This window comes from Kwoniella botswanensis, chromosome 1 (assembly GCF_036426115.1).
Source record: "Kwoniella botswanensis chromosome 1, complete sequence".
NCBI lineage: Eukaryota > Fungi > Basidiomycota > Tremellomycetes > Tremellales > Cryptococcaceae > Kwoniella > Kwoniella botswanensis.
The window spans coordinates 6300752-6317427 of record NC_088599.1 but is presented as its reverse complement, the minus strand read 5'-3'; the positions used below and the strand labels follow the sequence as shown (position 1 = coordinate 6317427).

At 45.2% G+C, this 16676-nt stretch overlaps 6 protein-coding genes across 6 annotated transcripts; 3 read left to right on the top strand and 3 right to left on the bottom strand.

Annotated features, from left to right (window-relative positions):
* Positions 1 to 350: 350 nt before the first annotated feature.
* On the bottom strand, positions 351 to 1642 carry L199_002372 (uncharacterized protein; the record flags this gene model as incomplete). The annotated part of the gene is made up of 4 exons (XM_064888116.1): positions 351 to 877; positions 1026 to 1360; positions 1452 to 1547; positions 1602 to 1642. 4 exons carry the CDS (start codon positions 1640 to 1642, stop codon positions 351 to 353), a joined length of 999 nt encoding a protein of 332 aa, XP_064744188.1.
* Positions 1643 to 3422: 1780 nt separating this feature from the next.
* L199_002371 (uncharacterized protein) lies at positions 3423 to 6554 on the top strand (the record flags this gene model as incomplete). The annotated part of the gene is made up of 13 exons (XM_064888115.1): positions 3423 to 3492; positions 3553 to 3938; positions 4028 to 4172; positions 4259 to 4313; positions 4387 to 4759; positions 4849 to 4951; positions 5030 to 5164; positions 5231 to 5250; positions 5319 to 5381; positions 5464 to 6027; positions 6083 to 6149; positions 6228 to 6241; positions 6309 to 6554. The coding sequence occupies 13 exons, from the start codon at positions 3423 to 3425 to the stop codon at positions 6552 to 6554; spliced, it is 2241 nt and encodes a 746-aa protein (XP_064744187.1).
* Positions 6555 to 6858: 304 nt separating this feature from the next.
* On the bottom strand, positions 6859 to 9663 carry L199_002370 (uncharacterized protein; the record flags this gene model as incomplete). The annotated part of the gene is made up of 15 exons (XM_064888114.1): positions 6859 to 6883; positions 6947 to 7077; positions 7176 to 7296; positions 7363 to 7434; positions 7502 to 7907; positions 7995 to 8111; positions 8198 to 8226; positions 8293 to 8368; positions 8429 to 8514; positions 8570 to 8596; positions 8670 to 8780; positions 8844 to 8914; positions 8984 to 9091; positions 9157 to 9318; positions 9400 to 9663. 15 exons carry the CDS (start codon positions 9661 to 9663, stop codon positions 6859 to 6861), a joined length of 1806 nt encoding a protein of 601 aa, XP_064744186.1.
* A 1006-nt stretch (positions 9664 to 10669) lies between these two features.
* L199_002369 (uncharacterized protein) lies at positions 10670 to 12036 on the top strand (the record flags this gene model as incomplete). The annotated part of the gene is made up of 5 exons (XM_064888113.1): positions 10670 to 11007; positions 11073 to 11413; positions 11475 to 11736; positions 11796 to 11869; positions 11933 to 12036. The coding sequence occupies 5 exons, from the start codon at positions 10670 to 10672 to the stop codon at positions 12034 to 12036; spliced, it is 1119 nt and encodes a 372-aa protein (XP_064744185.1).
* Positions 12037 to 12848: 812 nt separating this feature from the next.
* On the top strand, positions 12849 to 15050 carry L199_002368 (uncharacterized protein; the record flags this gene model as incomplete). Its single annotated transcript, XM_064888112.1, has 8 exons — positions 12849 to 13122; positions 13181 to 13429; positions 13500 to 13595; positions 13649 to 14005; positions 14069 to 14240; positions 14305 to 14441; positions 14511 to 14763; positions 14843 to 15050. 8 exons carry the CDS (start codon positions 12849 to 12851, stop codon positions 15048 to 15050), a joined length of 1746 nt encoding a protein of 581 aa, XP_064744184.1.
* Positions 15051 to 15267: 217 nt separating this feature from the next.
* Positions 15268 to 16620, bottom strand: L199_002367 (uncharacterized protein; the record flags this gene model as incomplete). Its single annotated transcript, XM_064888111.1, has 2 exons — positions 15268 to 15728; positions 15804 to 16620. 2 exons carry the CDS (start codon positions 16618 to 16620, stop codon positions 15268 to 15270), a joined length of 1278 nt encoding a protein of 425 aa, XP_064744183.1.
* Positions 16621 to 16676: the final 56 nt, after the last annotated feature.

Genomic DNA, 16676 nt, shown 5'->3' with positions numbered 1-16676 from the left:
ACCAAGTTAGTAGGATGTATGTTTATAGGGTGATACGTCGAATTAGACTGTCAGTGATCAAGTTAGATGACTTAAAAGTATATGCCAGAACTAGCGAGTAGGTAGACTAGCATACCCTCGGACTGTGGATTCATTGCGATGACACATTGGTCATGAGAAGTTCTCAGGCCATGAAAGGATATGCCAAATCCCTCATAAGAACAAAGTTGCAAAGTTTAGTCAAGAGTCAAAAAGAATAAGTGCATAGGCACGAGATACATGAAATATAACCAGGTATGTGATTGACTGAACGAATGGGGAGAACATAAAAAAATATTAAACTGAAGGTGGACAGACTGAAATCATTTGGACTACTTTCTCTTCCCCTTTTTCCCAGCCGATGATCCACCTCCAGAAGCTCTATCGACTTTACCTTGGAACCTCACTGCCTTCCTGACATTCAGACCACCTTCATCACCCTCTCCTCCCTTTTTACTTTTCTTCACTTTACCAACACCAGTTTCAAGTTTATGTAAAACGTCCAAAGCATGTTCCTTTTCACCTTTGAAATCGTTCTTGTTCGTAACAGTCGGTTCGAATTTCCTTTTGAGACCTTTTACTTTAGGCTCATCTTTGATCGCTTTATCGTATTTACCCAATGAGGCGGTAGAAGTTTTAGATAAAATCATGGATCTTTTGAGTTCCTCTTTACGTCTCTCCCTGAGGTTTTTCTTCTGTTCTTGACTTAGGGTGGATACTCCTCCTCGAGATGAGGTGGCGGTAGCGTCGGAAGAGTGGTTGGCAGCTGCTGCGATATTGGCAGCTTGCTGTTTCTGGTTCTTGGCGATTCGGGCTTTGCGTTCTGATCGGGCGGTTGATGAGGGGTCTTGGTCTGCTTCTGTGGACATGAAAAATGATATTCAGTATTTGACAATGGCATTGTGAAAAGCAGAGTAGATGGAATTTGAGACAGAAATGCTTAGACATATATATAGAAACTGGTCATACTTCTTTTAAGGTTACACTTAAAGAGACGAATGACTCACCTTCCCCAGCTTTGATCTCAGTCAACCACTGACCCTCTTTCTCCTTATTCTTTCCATCTTTGCCCCATCTAGCTACCCATTCTTGTTTCTCATCGTCCCATACGTGCTTCTCCTTCTTTTTATGTGATATTCCCTTTTCTTTAGCGAACCTCTCCCATTTGGTCAATGGTTTGGGTTTAGGTAATGGTTTTTCTCTGGGTAATAGGGTAGAAGGAGCAGGGAGGAGAGTGATAGGTCCGGAAGAAGATGATTTGGTAGGTAAGGTGAATAAGGATGAGATGAGAGCTTGGGTGGAAGTGAGTGTCAATGCGAGCAGATGAGTGTTGAGGTTAGATCTGTAGATATGTGACATGCTATTAGTCGATGAGTAGCATGGCAAGTAAAGAGTGATTGTGCAAAATCATCGAGTCATGGGAATTAACTCACCCATACTCGTCAGCATCTACTGGGGTGTTATCAAACGCAGCGAGGAGACCTGCATCAGTGACGATGGGGTTGGGTCGATCGAGAACAGCAGTGGTACTGCAAATCAGTTGTCAGCTATTGATGCTCAAACGTTCAATCAAAACAGCTCACTTTGCGGCAGCGTAATCTGCCAGTTCTTTCGCTACGTCCATATTGTATGTTTTATTGTAGTTGTGACGGAGGCCTGTGGATCAGAAGGTAAAGTAAGAGGTCGTAAGAGGTCGTTTCACGCAGGATGGAGGATGCAGGTGGTGGTGGTCAACTGAAATAACTGGAATCCAAAATAAATCTTCCACTCGAAGGGTGATTATGTAATCACCTCGCATCGGGATAAAATGTGATAAAATGATCTCAAATATATTATATGCATTGCTATGGTGGTCGGAGCAGAACGGTTTTCGACCAGTGGTATAACGTTACTCCAATCACATTCACACCAATAAATAATCATACATACAATATCATCAACATCTTTCTCATACCTACACCACTCACCACTCAGACATCAACCCAAAATGGAAGGAATCTTGAACAGTGAGCTACATCAGCCATCTACTGGAGAAGCACAGCTGACCCCTCACTCATCAACAGGACCAAACAGGATCAGGGAGAAGCAAATCGCTTACCAAGTGAGTAAAGCCAAAAGAGTCAGAACAGGAGGAATGTTGGGATTACCTGTGTTTGGGATGGAGACCGAGCGGATATGAAGGCTGTCTAGTACTGGATCTCACGAGTGTAGATGAAGGAAGAGCCCCTGCAGGTGGTGGAGATATACAGAAGTCTCTGTTCAGATGGAAGAGGATGTTAGTACTAACAACCATTCACCCTCATCAGGCCGAGAAGGTTCCTGTCTACCTTAGAGGTAACGGTAAAATCTGGTACCGTGAGTGCTTTGATGCCAAAGATGGAATGAAAAGTATGTAATTGGGTGATGCTGACGAGTTTGATTCCCCTTTCCCTCCTCTTCCCATATCGCTCTCGACTCAACTTCACAATCACGTCTAATTCACCACATTTTCGATAAATTCGACCCACTTGAACAACCCCTGTCGTCGATTTGATTCAATTACTTCATCCTGTGATCAATGAATGCAAATCATTTGCGATGGAATGAATACTCCTCATCTTCAATGGTGATGTTGTCAAAATGACCATCGCACTGCACCAACAGGAGCCTACCTTGCCCTCTTCACCGTCTCTTTGGGCGCTTCATCTTTCCAATTGATCCAATACATCCGAGTGAGTGGAATTCTACCTATATCGTTCACGTGCCCTCTCTTTCCATGATCTACTTTGACAGAAGACAGAAAGGAAATGGGTCGATGCGGAAGTACGGTGTTGCTGATATATCGTTCTCCCTTCCGTTGCTCCTCCATTACCTTCCGCTCAATGACTTTCAATTTACCCTCATACCTTCGATACTATCACCAAATCATGTTGAACTACGATCTAATAGGGAAAGGCCAAGAAGATTGGAGAATAAACTATCCTCTCAAGTGGGAATGCCATAGCCGTGTATAAGGGATGTAGATATCTTCTGTGAACTTATGCATCTATGAGTCGGAAGGAACACCGTCAGGTTCAGTGTCGCTGTCAGAGAAGAATATCCATCGCAATATGCTGGTCTGTCATACTAATGTCATGTATGAGATGCCATGTTGCTAAATATAGGGTTTTGGTTTGGTGCACAGAGTTGAGTGACGTAAATGTACAGTTCCAAAGTCAAAAATCAAATGACACTCCCATATTCATATGACTCTCCTTCATTCATTCCATCTTATACATAGCATACATCTTTAGCATTCCCGTTGGTGTCACCTCGTTCCCTTTCTCATCCTCAACTGGACCGCACACATGCTTATCCTTGGTCGATCTCTCAGCTCCAGATTAGCTCACTCAATTACGACAATCCAACCTTTCATAAGACTTACAATGTCAAGCCCTCATTCCCATTCTCATGCAGTTCCCATCCCCCGTCCAGCTATTGTGACGACCAGCTCAGGCAAGTGTATCCTACACACTCACAACAAAGACTTAGCTGATCCATGTGTAATACTCGCAGGGAGCTTCCGTACCCGCTCGCTCGCAGTCTCCTCCCAAAACCGATTCGGATCTTCCCCTCGGTCCATCACCTCAGACACGTCTACCATCCATGGCGAACAGCCGTTCGCAGCTGCGCACGATATAGAAGCGAATGTATTATCTCCCAACTCATCCAACGAACCGCTATCTCCGATTTCAGGAAGGAGTGGTCTTTCCGGTTCTGGAGCAGGTGGTGTGAGACATCGAAAAACTCATAAGAACAGGCATCACAAAAAGAGGGAAGAGTACAGATGGTTGTCGACTACTGCCGCTGGAGGTGGGACAGGTGACGAACCGGGTGTGGACGTAAAGTCGAAAAGGGATGAAGAGGCTTACGGCCATTTGAAGAATAAGACTAAAGTGACTGTAAGTCAAGGGAATGACTGTGCTACCGAACGTTCACTTGAATAGGACAACTTCACCCGATCTCGACTGACGCTGATACCATGTGACAGGTCGTTGACTATTCTTCTAACCCCGACGAAGATAACACCAACCTCCGTTGTGAGTTTCCAGGTGAAAGGCTTCGAGAATGGCTGGATAGTGAACATGGCCAAAGGAGGATAGGGGAGGATGGGAAACCAACAGGAGTTAGATGGAGTGAGTGATCAACATATCTACTGATATCTGCCCATGATGCGGCTGCCAGATGTGATTAGGTACTGATGGTCGTATACTTCTCATAGTCCATATCGATGGACTAAATTGGCAGGTCATCAAGACTCTCGTACTTCACTTTGGGTACGTGTTGTAGTCACTCTCATACTATGTACTCCTCAACTCAACCCATGCTGATCCGTCTTCACTATCCCAGTCTCCATCCTTTAGCAGTTGAAGACGCATTACGAGCAACCAACACCCCCCGATCCAAGCTCGACTTCTACCGTAATCACCTTTACCTCCAGATACTGATCCATCACACCACTCCGTCCGATGAAATCAGATTATCTATCGCAGCGGAGGAGATGGCCCACGAGAGAGAATCGGGGATGATGACGGATGATGATCAGAGTGTGCTCAACGAAAGTACCAGGTCTGCCCCACGAAGGGGATTAAGAGGTAGATTGAGTGGGATATTCGGTTCAGGAGAAGATGATTCGAGGGAAACTCAGGTACCTAAACTGCCTGAGGGGGTGGAAGGTGTTTTCGAACCTAGTTTGGTAACTCCTAGACATGGTGGACACCATGTGCGTCGTGATTTTATCCTACATTGTCTTCGGTCAACTACATTGGCAAAAAGTATATACTGATAAATTTGTCCCGGTTCTCTCATCAGACGTTTGAGAAACAAGCCCATACTCTTACAGTCAATGAGTTGAGTGCAAAATACATGGTACCTATACGAAGAGGAATATTGAGTCTGTTCATGCTTCGTGATGGTGAGTCAACAAATCCTCCATTCAGCGTAACCCGAAAGCGTAACCCTAAATGACTGATATGCAACTTCCTGTTCTCAGGTACACTTATATCCATGGACGCTAAACCAACTCGAGAAGTGCTTGCACCCATATACCATCGATTGGAAGATGAGTCTAGTTTATTGAGAAGGTCGGGAGATGTCAGTATGCTGGCTCAAGCGATCTTGGATGTCGGTGAGTCTCTCCGAGCTGAAAGGTATAGACACAGGTGTCAAGCTAACGATACTTGATCTGGATCAGCTGCGGATCTGGCTATTGAGGTAAGTCAAGCCATGTACTTTATTTTACGCCTCTTACCTTAAGACCATTATTGTTCTCCGGCTCGCAGATATCTCAAACCTTCGAATCGGAGCTGCTCAAGCTGGAAGCATCCGTACTTGTCAACCCACAGGTGAGTGACACTAGTCTCTGGTCATGATAACCCTTTTTGAGACCCGACCTGAGTGGACCGAGCTGACTGAACGTCAACTCAGATGGAAACCGTCCGACATCTCCATATCCTATCCTCCCAGCTAATCCGACTTCGAAGATCGCTCACGCCACTCTTACACCTTTGTTATATCGTCCGTGATCAAGACGCTCAGCGTTCAGTAGCTGCCAGTGCTATGGTGCCTACCGGAACTCGCGGTACGGGTACTGGTGCCGCTACGCCAGGTATCGGTCTGAACGGGAATCATCATACGATGGGAGGTGGAATGCAACACACTCACTTGGGTCTGAATCTTACTCCTCAACAATCCAACCAATCTCAATCTCATGGTTATCTGGGTCAGCCTATATCCCCTACACCCTCAAGAGCAGGAACGCCCCTTCCCGGAGGAGGGTACAATAGGTCAAGGGATAGAGCGACGGATGGCGATGATGGTGCGAGTGTACTGAGCATGTTTGGCGTGAACCCCAGCCAAGCCGTACATGTCGGATTCTTCTCACCTATGACCAAAGTGTATATTGGTGATGTGATTGATCATCTGGAGATCACCGTGGGAAGTTTGGAGCAGTTCGTAAATACTTGCGATCATTTGACGGACTATGTGTTTGTGAGTGGAGCATCAAATAATGGTGATATTGAGCTAAAGCTGATATTGGAAATAGAATGTATTGAGTTTCCAAACGAACGAATCGATGGAAAGGCTAAGTATTGTCACAGTAGTGTTCTTGCGTGAGTCTCTAATTTCCTCGACTTGTCCAATGCATCCTGAGACATGAGCTGACCTGCTTTATCTCTTTCGGACCACAGCATTAACATTCATTGTAAGTCCAAATCCCGGCTCTACTTTCAATATGCCCACTGATACCTGACTTCTCACAATAACCACAGGCATCCTACTTTGGAATGAACTTTGACGATTTCGACGAACTTCATCAATCGGTCGTGTACTTCTGGAAAGTCGCTATACCGTGTACGACCGCGTTCTTCGTTATCTTCTCCTTTGGGTACTTGCGAGCCTTCGCCGAGACTTTGTATAGGAAAGTGAGAAGGTGGAGGTGGATGATGTTGTTGGGTGGTAAGAGTGGATCTAGGACGGTAAGACCCAGGATGGGCAATGGAATCAAGAGGAGCTAGGGAAAGATATCTGCTTAGTATATATGTGGTGAGTATTGATAAGACAGGTTGATATGTAGCATTACAGGATATCATGAATACATCCATACTATGATTAATCATTTATCGGATCTCAGGTCGTATCGTAAACTCGGCATCAACGGCCATTAGAAAAGAGAATTTCGATGTAAGTCATACATCGTTTTTATTTGAAAATACGAACAATCCATCACTCCAGCATCCTCTCGATCACCATCGCCAAATCCAAATGAGAACCAAGCTGGACTCTCCTCTTCTGTACATTGTATATCATCTCGCCAAAACCTTAAGCTGCAAATCGGAAGTCGAGTCTGAACGAGAATCATATCAGCCTTTATTTTTGGTGACTGACGATCTAGCAAATCACGACTTACCTCTTGTTACCGACATCCGTAGTGGTTTTCAAATAATGTTGCCTCTCCTCTTCTGACATTGCACCCCAGATTCTCTCTCTGGTCCTGTTACGCCATTTGTAGTATGCCCAAGTACCGGGGTACAATATGATCTGATTTAGGAAAATGATCAGACCAACAAAGTCAGCAATCTTACACGAGCCACGATCAAGTCGATTCAGTATGTTCATGTGGAGATAGCATCACTCACAACGTTGAAGCAGAGTAAACCGATCAAACCTTTATTAGCTTTCTTGTATCGCGGTTTATCACTGGCTTGATAGACGTTGGCTCCTATCATTGCTGAGGCTTGGACAAACATGTTATAAAGGCTATCGAAGGTGACATACATCAGCTCGAGCTGAGACTACATATACTGGAGGTTCAGAGCAACTTACGAAGCTGATACGGATCGATTCTGCACTGTACCGGCATTTCGACTTGTCCAAGCTACCTGGATAGCGTGGGTACTATACATCATCAAGGGAGTCGAGCTTGTCAGCTACTAATATGCTCGAAGTTAATAGCTTTACTTACTAGGGATAAGAAAGTAATACTGTCTCGATGGCAAAGTAAGTCCAAGGGTTGATTGGATCCGGCAACGCCACAAGAGGTATGAAACAAGGGAGTAACCACCAATCTTCAGCGGAAGCTACGAAACTTCTATTATTGGCCAACTCTGATATAGCAGTGATACCGAATTGAGTAAAGATACTGATCACTTCGTATGGGATTGACAAAAGATTAGTCTGGACAGTTGAGAATCCAAGTTCCTTGAAAGAGAGTGTAAGATAGTTGCCAACGGGATATTTGGGTATACCGAACAATAAACCTAGGGCGTAGAGGGGATACATATCGTAATCTAGGATACAGTCCCAGATCATTCGGAGAGTTAGGGCTTGTCGATTGTGCATTCCTCCCTTGTTAGGATCATCTCGGATGACTAGCGGTTACAAAAGAAGGCAAAATCAGTGACCCTGTCTTTTTCCTGCTACAAAAACGCGTGAGAATTTGATTCATCTCCACTCACCTCCATTGACGATGATCTTGACTTCCCGATCATTGAAGTATCCCTTGGGTAACCATTTGGATTTGGTCTTTGCTGGTGAAGTGGGCATCAAGAAGAACGAAGCGATACCGATGGCCACTGATTTTCATTTCAGTCAGGTCAGCTGATTAGCCGAGAACATTCGGCAGTGTAGAATGAATGGACTACTGTAGATCTCAACTAACATGTGATAATACCTTCGAAGAGGAAGAGCCTGAAAAAAGAAGTAGAAATTAGATCAAATCATATTGATGATCTTCAAAACGTTATCTTGACTCACCATCTCCATCCTGCGTATCCGTGGAAGCCTCTCAGCTTGAGGAACCCTACAGCCAAGAAATCGGTTATGATACCACCTTGAAGAGGAAAAACATGTTAATTCGATGCGCTTTGCAGATCAGATCAATGAGACATACAGATATTTGAGGACATCCAGAACCATGCCAGTCGAATAGGAAGATGTCTCCCATCATACCAGTAGCTGAGATACAAAATTAGATCTCTACATTGCAGCTGTCAGCGTGTGATACCAAGTATCGTAGGTTTATGTAACTCACGGAATGAAACCACCTTGGAACAAAGCGCTATATCGCCCAAAAACGACATTCCCTCAGTCCGAGCCTCGTATTGATGACCAGTAGGCTTGGGTGGACTTACATCAAACATCGGGTGGCAAGGAAAGAGGCTCTACCACTCAAGAAGAATTGGGCTCCCGAAATAATACTGAAGATACAGACTTGAATGGGAATCCATCTATCTGGACCAACTCTAGAGGTGAGACAGAAGGGGTCAGCTGTCGCAGGGAGATGCTTTACAAACAAGTGAACTAACCTCTTGGAGATCAGTTGAGACGGAAGTTCCGCAATCAAGAAGAACAGTTTGGACAAGGTGTTTCCTAAGTTCTGCGATAACACGAATGAGTCGGGAAATTGGAACTGCACAACTCTCAGAAGTACAGGATGACAACTTACATAATCTCCTTGCGAGAGGCCGATATCTTTCAAAAGTCCGTCAGAGTTTGCATTACTGATATTTCCTCTATCGATGTTCAATGCAGAGAACATGACACATGCCCAGAGCTGAATGGTAATCGGATTTCGTGAGCTAGGATCGCATCCTCTGGTCAATGTCAAGTGCCACTAACCATGATTTTCCAATCGATCTTTCGTCTGACTTGTTGCTCCTCTCGAACGGTCCATCTAAAATTGGGATCAAAAGCTTCGACGTTTTCCCAATCTGGTCGGATGTACTTCTCCTTCAGTTCTTCTATATTGTCACCATCCCAGATACTGGGTTGAGTGGCGATCTGCGGTTTGAAACATTGCCATCAGTATGTTTGAACTTCAATCCTCTATCTTAGCCATCTGTAGATTAGAGTGATACTCACAGCATCAGGAGCGTCTTTAGGAAGAGGAGGACGAAGTTTCAAGGCTCTCAAGACCGCAGAACCCAAAGCGGATTCCGCCTTATCGACTTCAGCTGAAGAAACTCCAGCGGCGAGTGGAGCAGGTCCGACGGTAACCTGAGCTCCCTTTCGATCGTTACCGATATGGTATTCTTCCGGCAAGGCCACATCGTCAATACCAGACTTCAGACTGTTGTCGTCTCTGGGTGAGCTTGAACCTGTGCCAGTAGACTTTGTAGGGCTCATTTTGATCAGTGCCTTTTTAGTCAACTCATGAGAACAACATTCCAAAGATCGTCGAAATAGCGTCTTTTATGTATATTCAAAAGGACCACCTTTCCAGCTCCTTTGAGCATTGTGCATGTTCAAACTCTAATTGACTTTTTGAATGGTATGATATGGCGAATGGGAATTGGAAAATTGGATATCGCTTATCTCCATGCCACCCAATCAAGGTCTTCTTGGCATCCTCCACTCAAAGAATACCCATAGAACCTACAGTATTTGGTACTCGGCATCTGTCAACTGTGCTCCACATTGCACGGCGAATTCAACGACTGACGCCATCTCATCTCATTTTGGCGACCCATCTCGGGATGACAGGTTCCGGAAAGACCGGTCAGGCTGTGATGCTGATGAGTATATATACTTCAACAGATAAGATTTTGTCCGAAATCAAATTCCGATGATGTCAAGTGAATTATTCGGAATTCCGGTAAATGACCATGTGATACCATGCCTAAAGGATTGGCAAGTTCTTTAAATCATTCAATGATTCCAGCTAAAATGATGGATCTTTCAAGGCTGTCGTGACAATACGCAATGCAGAGATTGGTCACAAGTGCCAAGCGAGTGAACCAAAGGCGCAAATTAGCACTGAAAGCGTGATGGCTAGATAGCGGCGACCACCGTCAGTTCAAAGCTTATTTCGATCACGACAGATTGAGCAACACACGGATATTGAACTAGCAGACGTCATTCAAGTCGATTCTTAGTCTCCGTGTATGCTTATTTGAGTTGCCAGCGATGGAACAGATGAATTAGGTGGGTACAATCGAAGCTAGAACAGCGGCGAGACCCACTGCTTTTCTCATTTGGCGTGATTGTACGTGATAAATCGTTCCTCTACCAATCGCAGATGACCGATTGCAATCTAATCGTTTTTACCCTTTAAAAAGAAACATTGACCGTGCGTCTAGACGAGAATGAGCCCCGTAATTGATCTCATTATATTCCGCCACTCGCATTCATCATGACCACCACTTTAGTAGAAAGTATTCCAAGTCTTCAGCAAGCCACCGCGACTCTTCGTCTAAGTGGCGGAGAAGAGCCACCGGCGCAACCTGAGAAAAAGGTCAACAAGGTCCCTCCTCCCGATTACAAGTACAAGAGGTTTTTACCGACTTTCGATCGAGAGACAAAGTACGATCCGCTCACTCCGTTCGAGCACCATGATCCAGGATTGGATGCGTTGAAACACGAAAATCCAAGGGAGTTTCTAGATGGTGCCACTGTCACTTCTCTATCTCCAAATTTCGGTTCTGAGGTCGAAGGTATACAGTTGAGCAAGTTGGATGCTAGAGGCAAGAGGTAAGCTCGCCGTCTGCAAGAAGGCCTGGACTCGAGAGAGACGCTAACAAGTGACAACCATATAGTCAACTCGCTCTGTTTGTCGCTCAACGAGGTGTCGTTGCCTTCCGAGACCAGGATTTCATTGACCAATCGCCCGAATGGCAGTTGAACGAGTGGGGCAAAACATTCGGTAGATTACATGTTCACCCTACCTCGGGTGCACCCGAGGGTTATCCAGAATTCCACTTGGTCTATCGAGATGCAGCACCCAAGAAGGGTCTCCCATCTTACAATCCCAACAAGCTCTCCAGTACCGGTTGGCACTCTGATGTAACTTACGAAGAACAACCTCCAGGGTTGACCACCTTGTTTTTGTACGATTCACCTGCCTCAGGTGGAGATACCGGATATGTCTCGCAAGTTGGTGAGTCCCTGGAAGTTTTCATGCTGATGCACTGCGATCTCTGACTGTTATTGATTTATAGAGGCGTACAAGCGACTCTCTCCACCATTCCAACAATTCCTCGAAACCTTGTCAGTCGTCCATTCCGGAGTCGCCCAAGCAGACTTCAGCAGAGCAGGTAACAGAGGCGGTGTAGTCAGACGAGAACCTGTCGAAAATGTCCATCCACTCGTAAGGAAACATCCAGTTACTGGCGAAAAGGCTTTGTTCGTGAATAAACAATTCTCGAGATATATTGTTGGTCTCAAATCTGAAGAATCAGACGCTATCTTGGAGTTACTATAGTAAGTGATCTCAAAATCGTGGATACTCAACAAGAGCCTATGGCTGATATCCTATGCAGCACCCACATCGCTCAAGGCCACGATTTCCAGATCAGAGCTAAATGGAAGCCTAAGACTGTCGTGTTATGGGACAGTGAGTACTGCCACACTAACGCAATTGTGTCAGCCGTATGCTGAATTCTACCATTCTTGATAGACCGAATTACTGCTCATACAGCTATCGGGGACTACTCACCTGAAAGGGACGGTTTCAGACACGGATCCAGAATCACTCCCCAAGCGGAACGGCCTTTCCTTTGATAATGACATAGTGTCTTTGCTATTGTACATATGTATCAGCGTAATCATGTATGTGACGGCGTGAGAATAATGGCTTTGCATTGGAGAAGCGTTCGCTTAGAATCCTGTAGCAGGTGCGCTGCGCTGTAAGATCTTATTTCTCTAGTTAAGAGTCTCTTGAGCATTCATCCTCAGACATCCCAAGTGGCAGGTCCTAATTTAGCATGCTAAAAGCTCGGTGAAAACCGATGATTGCGCCATCAACGCTAAGATCACACTCTAAGCGACTCTACTGAGCTATCAGCTGTAGAGTATGAGCGATGACGACACATACACTATTTGCTCCTTTTTGTAGTACATATGTACCAAACACGTGCGAAGCCGATCGAGCACATGTTGTGACAGAACCTTGGACGAGGGATTGGAAAATCATTATCGATACGTGATTGATAAACACATTATCTTATGTATTTCTCCGACACTCAGACACGTACCGCGAGAACAAGAATTGTGAGCTCGTTTGGAGGAGATCCCAAGACGGATATACCTGCCGGTCAGAGATCTGTATGCTTAAGTAAGACTAGTGGCGAATCCTGTTGAGGAAGATGAGAGAAGACGATATATATACTCATCATTGCGCCATCGATGTTGTTGTATTTTCCATGCGGGTTGTGTCGATTTTCCTCCATGTATCTTAGCCTGCTGAAAAGGATCAACCGTGATATAAAAGCGGGCTTGTGAAGGATACGATCAAAACATGATATCCCGACTTGTATCAAAAAAGGGTACTACAGCCTACGTCGCCCATAAATCTCCACTGGACAAGTACAACGATGTCTTTTTCATCTAGTCAAGAGAAAAGCCTCAGCTCACCAGAGGCAGAGGTTACTCCTGGAGGAGATCATGTTTTAGGTGTACCCGAATTCTATATCGATGGAAAGGTAAATTTCGTCGGTGAACAAGGTGGAAATGGTGCTCAGGCTACTATCCAAGATGTATCTGGCGCTCCAGTCGAAAGTCAGAACCCCCTTGGATACTCTGTTGGCTGGTGGTCAGCTCTGTTCTTGAATATAACCATGTTGATTGGGACTGGTATATTTTCCTTCCGTGAGTACAGGACTACCCGCTTATACTCTCCGTCGTCCTGCCTTCTTCGCTGACCTAGCATATACAGCTTCCAGTCTACTAAAATCACTCGGGTCCGTCGGTCTAGCATTGATTTATTGGCCAATTGGTTTGCTCATCTCCTTGGCTGGTATTTCGGTGTACTTGGAATTTGCTTCCTACTTCCCCTCGCGATCAGGAGCAGAAGTGGTATACCTAGAACAAGCATTCAGAAAACCGAAGTACTTCTTCCCCGTGGCGTTCGCAGTTCAGACTGTCATCCTCTCTTTCGTCAGTTCGAACGTGATTGGTAAATTGATTTTTGCCCTTCATGTTATGATTGGTGAGGGTGAGGCTAATCTCTGATATTACTCTCTCAGTTGTTGCGGAATACATCTTCAAGATGACTGATCATACACCTTCCGATTGGGAATCAAAGGGAGTAGGCATCGCGGCATTGACCATCATCTGTCTCCGTAAGTCTTCTCCTCAAGACCTCAGAGGAAGGGAGCTGATTAGACGACAATAGCTATCTGGTTCAGCACCAACTTTTCATTACGTCTTTCCAATTTCTGCGGTATCGCCAAGATTATCACTATGCTTTTAATCATTATACCAGGCTTTGTGGCATTGGGAGGTCACCTCAAAGCTGTTCCCGATCCAAAGGCGAATTTCCGAAACGCTTTTGAGGGCACAAGAAATAACGGATACAGTCTGTCCAACGCTTTGGTCAGTATCATCTTCTCTTACGGTGGTTATACAAACTCTTTCAATGTGGCAAATGAAATAAAAAATCCGATCAAGACGATAAGGAGGACGGCAAATACAGCGGTCATTTTCGTGGCGATTCTGTACATGTTGGCGAATATTGCTTATTTTGCTGTTTGTGAGTTTTCTTGACTTTACGATGATGGGATTAGTGGCAAAGTTGATGCCATCGCGGAAATAGTGACTAAAGAAGAAATTAAAGGATCGACCCAAGTTACAGCTAGTATCTTCTGGGAAAAGCTCTTCGGCGACAGAGCCGCAAAGGGTCTCACGATCTTACCGGTTCTCAGTGCTTCCAGTAACATCTTGACTACGATGGTGGGACATACCAGGATGATCCGAGAGATCGGTCGGTTAGTCGTAAATTACCTATGCCCATTACACTGACAGTAACTGAGCTTGCTGTATTATACATAGACAAGGTGTGTTACCTTACCCTAGATTTTGGGTTACTACTTGGCCCTTCGGTACACCCACCGGAGCAATCATTGCCATCTGGGTTGTATCTTTCATCATCATCGTTGCTCCACCTGCAGGAAGTGCCTTCAACTTCAGTACGTAGCTCATGATTTTCAAAGCACCACGTGTAGGTGTGATCTCGCTAATAGGGTATGATGATGTAGTCGTTGCACTGCAAAATTACCCTTCTTCATTCTTCTTGGCATTGATGACATTGGGATTGTTCATCGTTAGAAGGGATAGGAAAAGGTTAAACCTCCCCAGACCGGAATATCGAAGTTGGACCATAGTGGTTCTGTTCTTCTTGGCCGCCAACTTATTCTTGATTATCATGCCATGGGTGCCTCCCAGCGGTGGTATCAACAATAGTTCTTTTGGTTTCTTCTATGGGGCTTCATCGTTGGCAGGATTAGGAATGTAAGTAAAAGCGATCTTTGTCTATGTTCTACAAGTCACAATTTTGACTGACCTTCTCACATCTATTGCAATGGCTCAGTGTATTCCTCTGTGCTTTTTATTTCGTACTTTGGTCAAAATTGTTACCTAAATTAGGTGGATATCAATTACGCCAAGTGGTTATTTCCCTTCCGGATGGGTCAATCTCCCATCAGCTCATCAAAGTCAGGAATGACGAAGTGGACGAATGGGATCTGAAACACGATCTCAGTGGAAGATCTCTGAGGGAGTATGAATACCGGGCTTAGGCTTAGATGCGGTACAATAACATGAAAAGAAAAAAAAAACACAGTGAAAGTACTGTATGTCGTGAGGGGTATGATAGATGATATTAGAGGTTGATATGGTGCATATAATTTACATGCATTACAGGTTATACTCGCACCATTACATTCAATCGAGACTTCGCTGTGTTTTGCGGATTCCCGGTGATATACTATGTCAGTACAGCCAATTCGCTGTGATTTAACGATCAAACGAGAAAGTGCGAGACCAAGCAGTCGAGCCGGGTTGACTAAATGCACTGAATCCAGCTCCAGGTCCAACTCCTCTGAAATGACCATTCCATCCTGAAAAAGCTGAAGGTTGTTGCGATGCGCCCCAACCAGATGTGAATCCTGTACTAGGTCGATATTCAAATCCAGCATTATTATTCCATCCCGAAGCCGAAGTTGAAGGGTAGAAAGATGGTCCCGTCCATCTTGTACCACCGAACCGCGATGAGCCCATCGATGGGCCATTCATACCCCCAAATATACCTTGATTGAAGCGGGGAACACTTCCTTGACCTCGAGATGTAAATTGCGGCAAGTCACTTTCGCTTTCATCAGAATCGTCAGAGAAGGGGATCACGTCATCATCGTTGAAAGTGGAGTCTCGACTGATCTCTGAGATAAAGACGGACCAAGGGGATTTGACAGGTTTGCCTAATTGTAACATAGGCAAAAATCAGCCTCCAGCCTGTTCCCCTTCACGATTGATCAAAGGCGTGATGCACTTACCGTCATCATCCGATTTGCTTATCGGTCCATACCGTTCGAAATTCTTCTTCAGATCAGCAACCGAAGCTTCGTTGTAGCGCTTAGCATCTAATTTACCCATAAGGAAGTTGAGCTCCGATATGTTCTGTTCATGCTCGATCCGTTCTTGCAGAGAATTGGCGAAGCCGGACCAAGCTCTATTTAACTCGTCTTGCTTTTCCATTAGTGTTTCAACCGTACAACCATCGGGTTTTGATTGAGAAAGACGAACTTCTATCTTGGCGGCCTTCACTGAATCGAAGCAATCGCCACTGTGCTTTTTGGCCTGTTCAGCCTGTCGGGCTTGAGCGTCGCGATGAGCGTGCAGATGATCTCGATACATATCTCGTACACTACCTCTTTTCCATGGTCCGTCCAAGCCATCTTCATCACGACTATGGCCATTGGAGGTGAAAGACCTTTGCGATCGTGTTCGGAAAGGTTCACTGTGGACGCCAGACTGAATACCGCCAGTGAAGGAAGTAGCACCAGTGGGTTGTACGCTTTGATTAGGGTAGATCACGTTAGGATGAGGTCCGCCGAAGGACCGTGGATAACCAGGACGAGGGAAACCAGGCCGAAACCCTGGGAAAGGCTGAGTGAACTGTGAATACGGACCACCAGTGAACGATGAATGACCAGGTCGTGACCAGCCATTACTGAAGAATGATTGGGGTTGTGGTGGAGCATGAGAGCTGAAAAATGTTGATCTAGGCGTATTAAAGCAGCTCTGCTGGGAGAAGGCAGAAGGGAAAGATGGTTGACCGAATGATGGGACGCCGAAAGGTCGTTGTTGCATCTTGTGAGAGAGTTGTGTGAGGCGGGGAAGGTTGATCGATATGAAAATGATAGGCT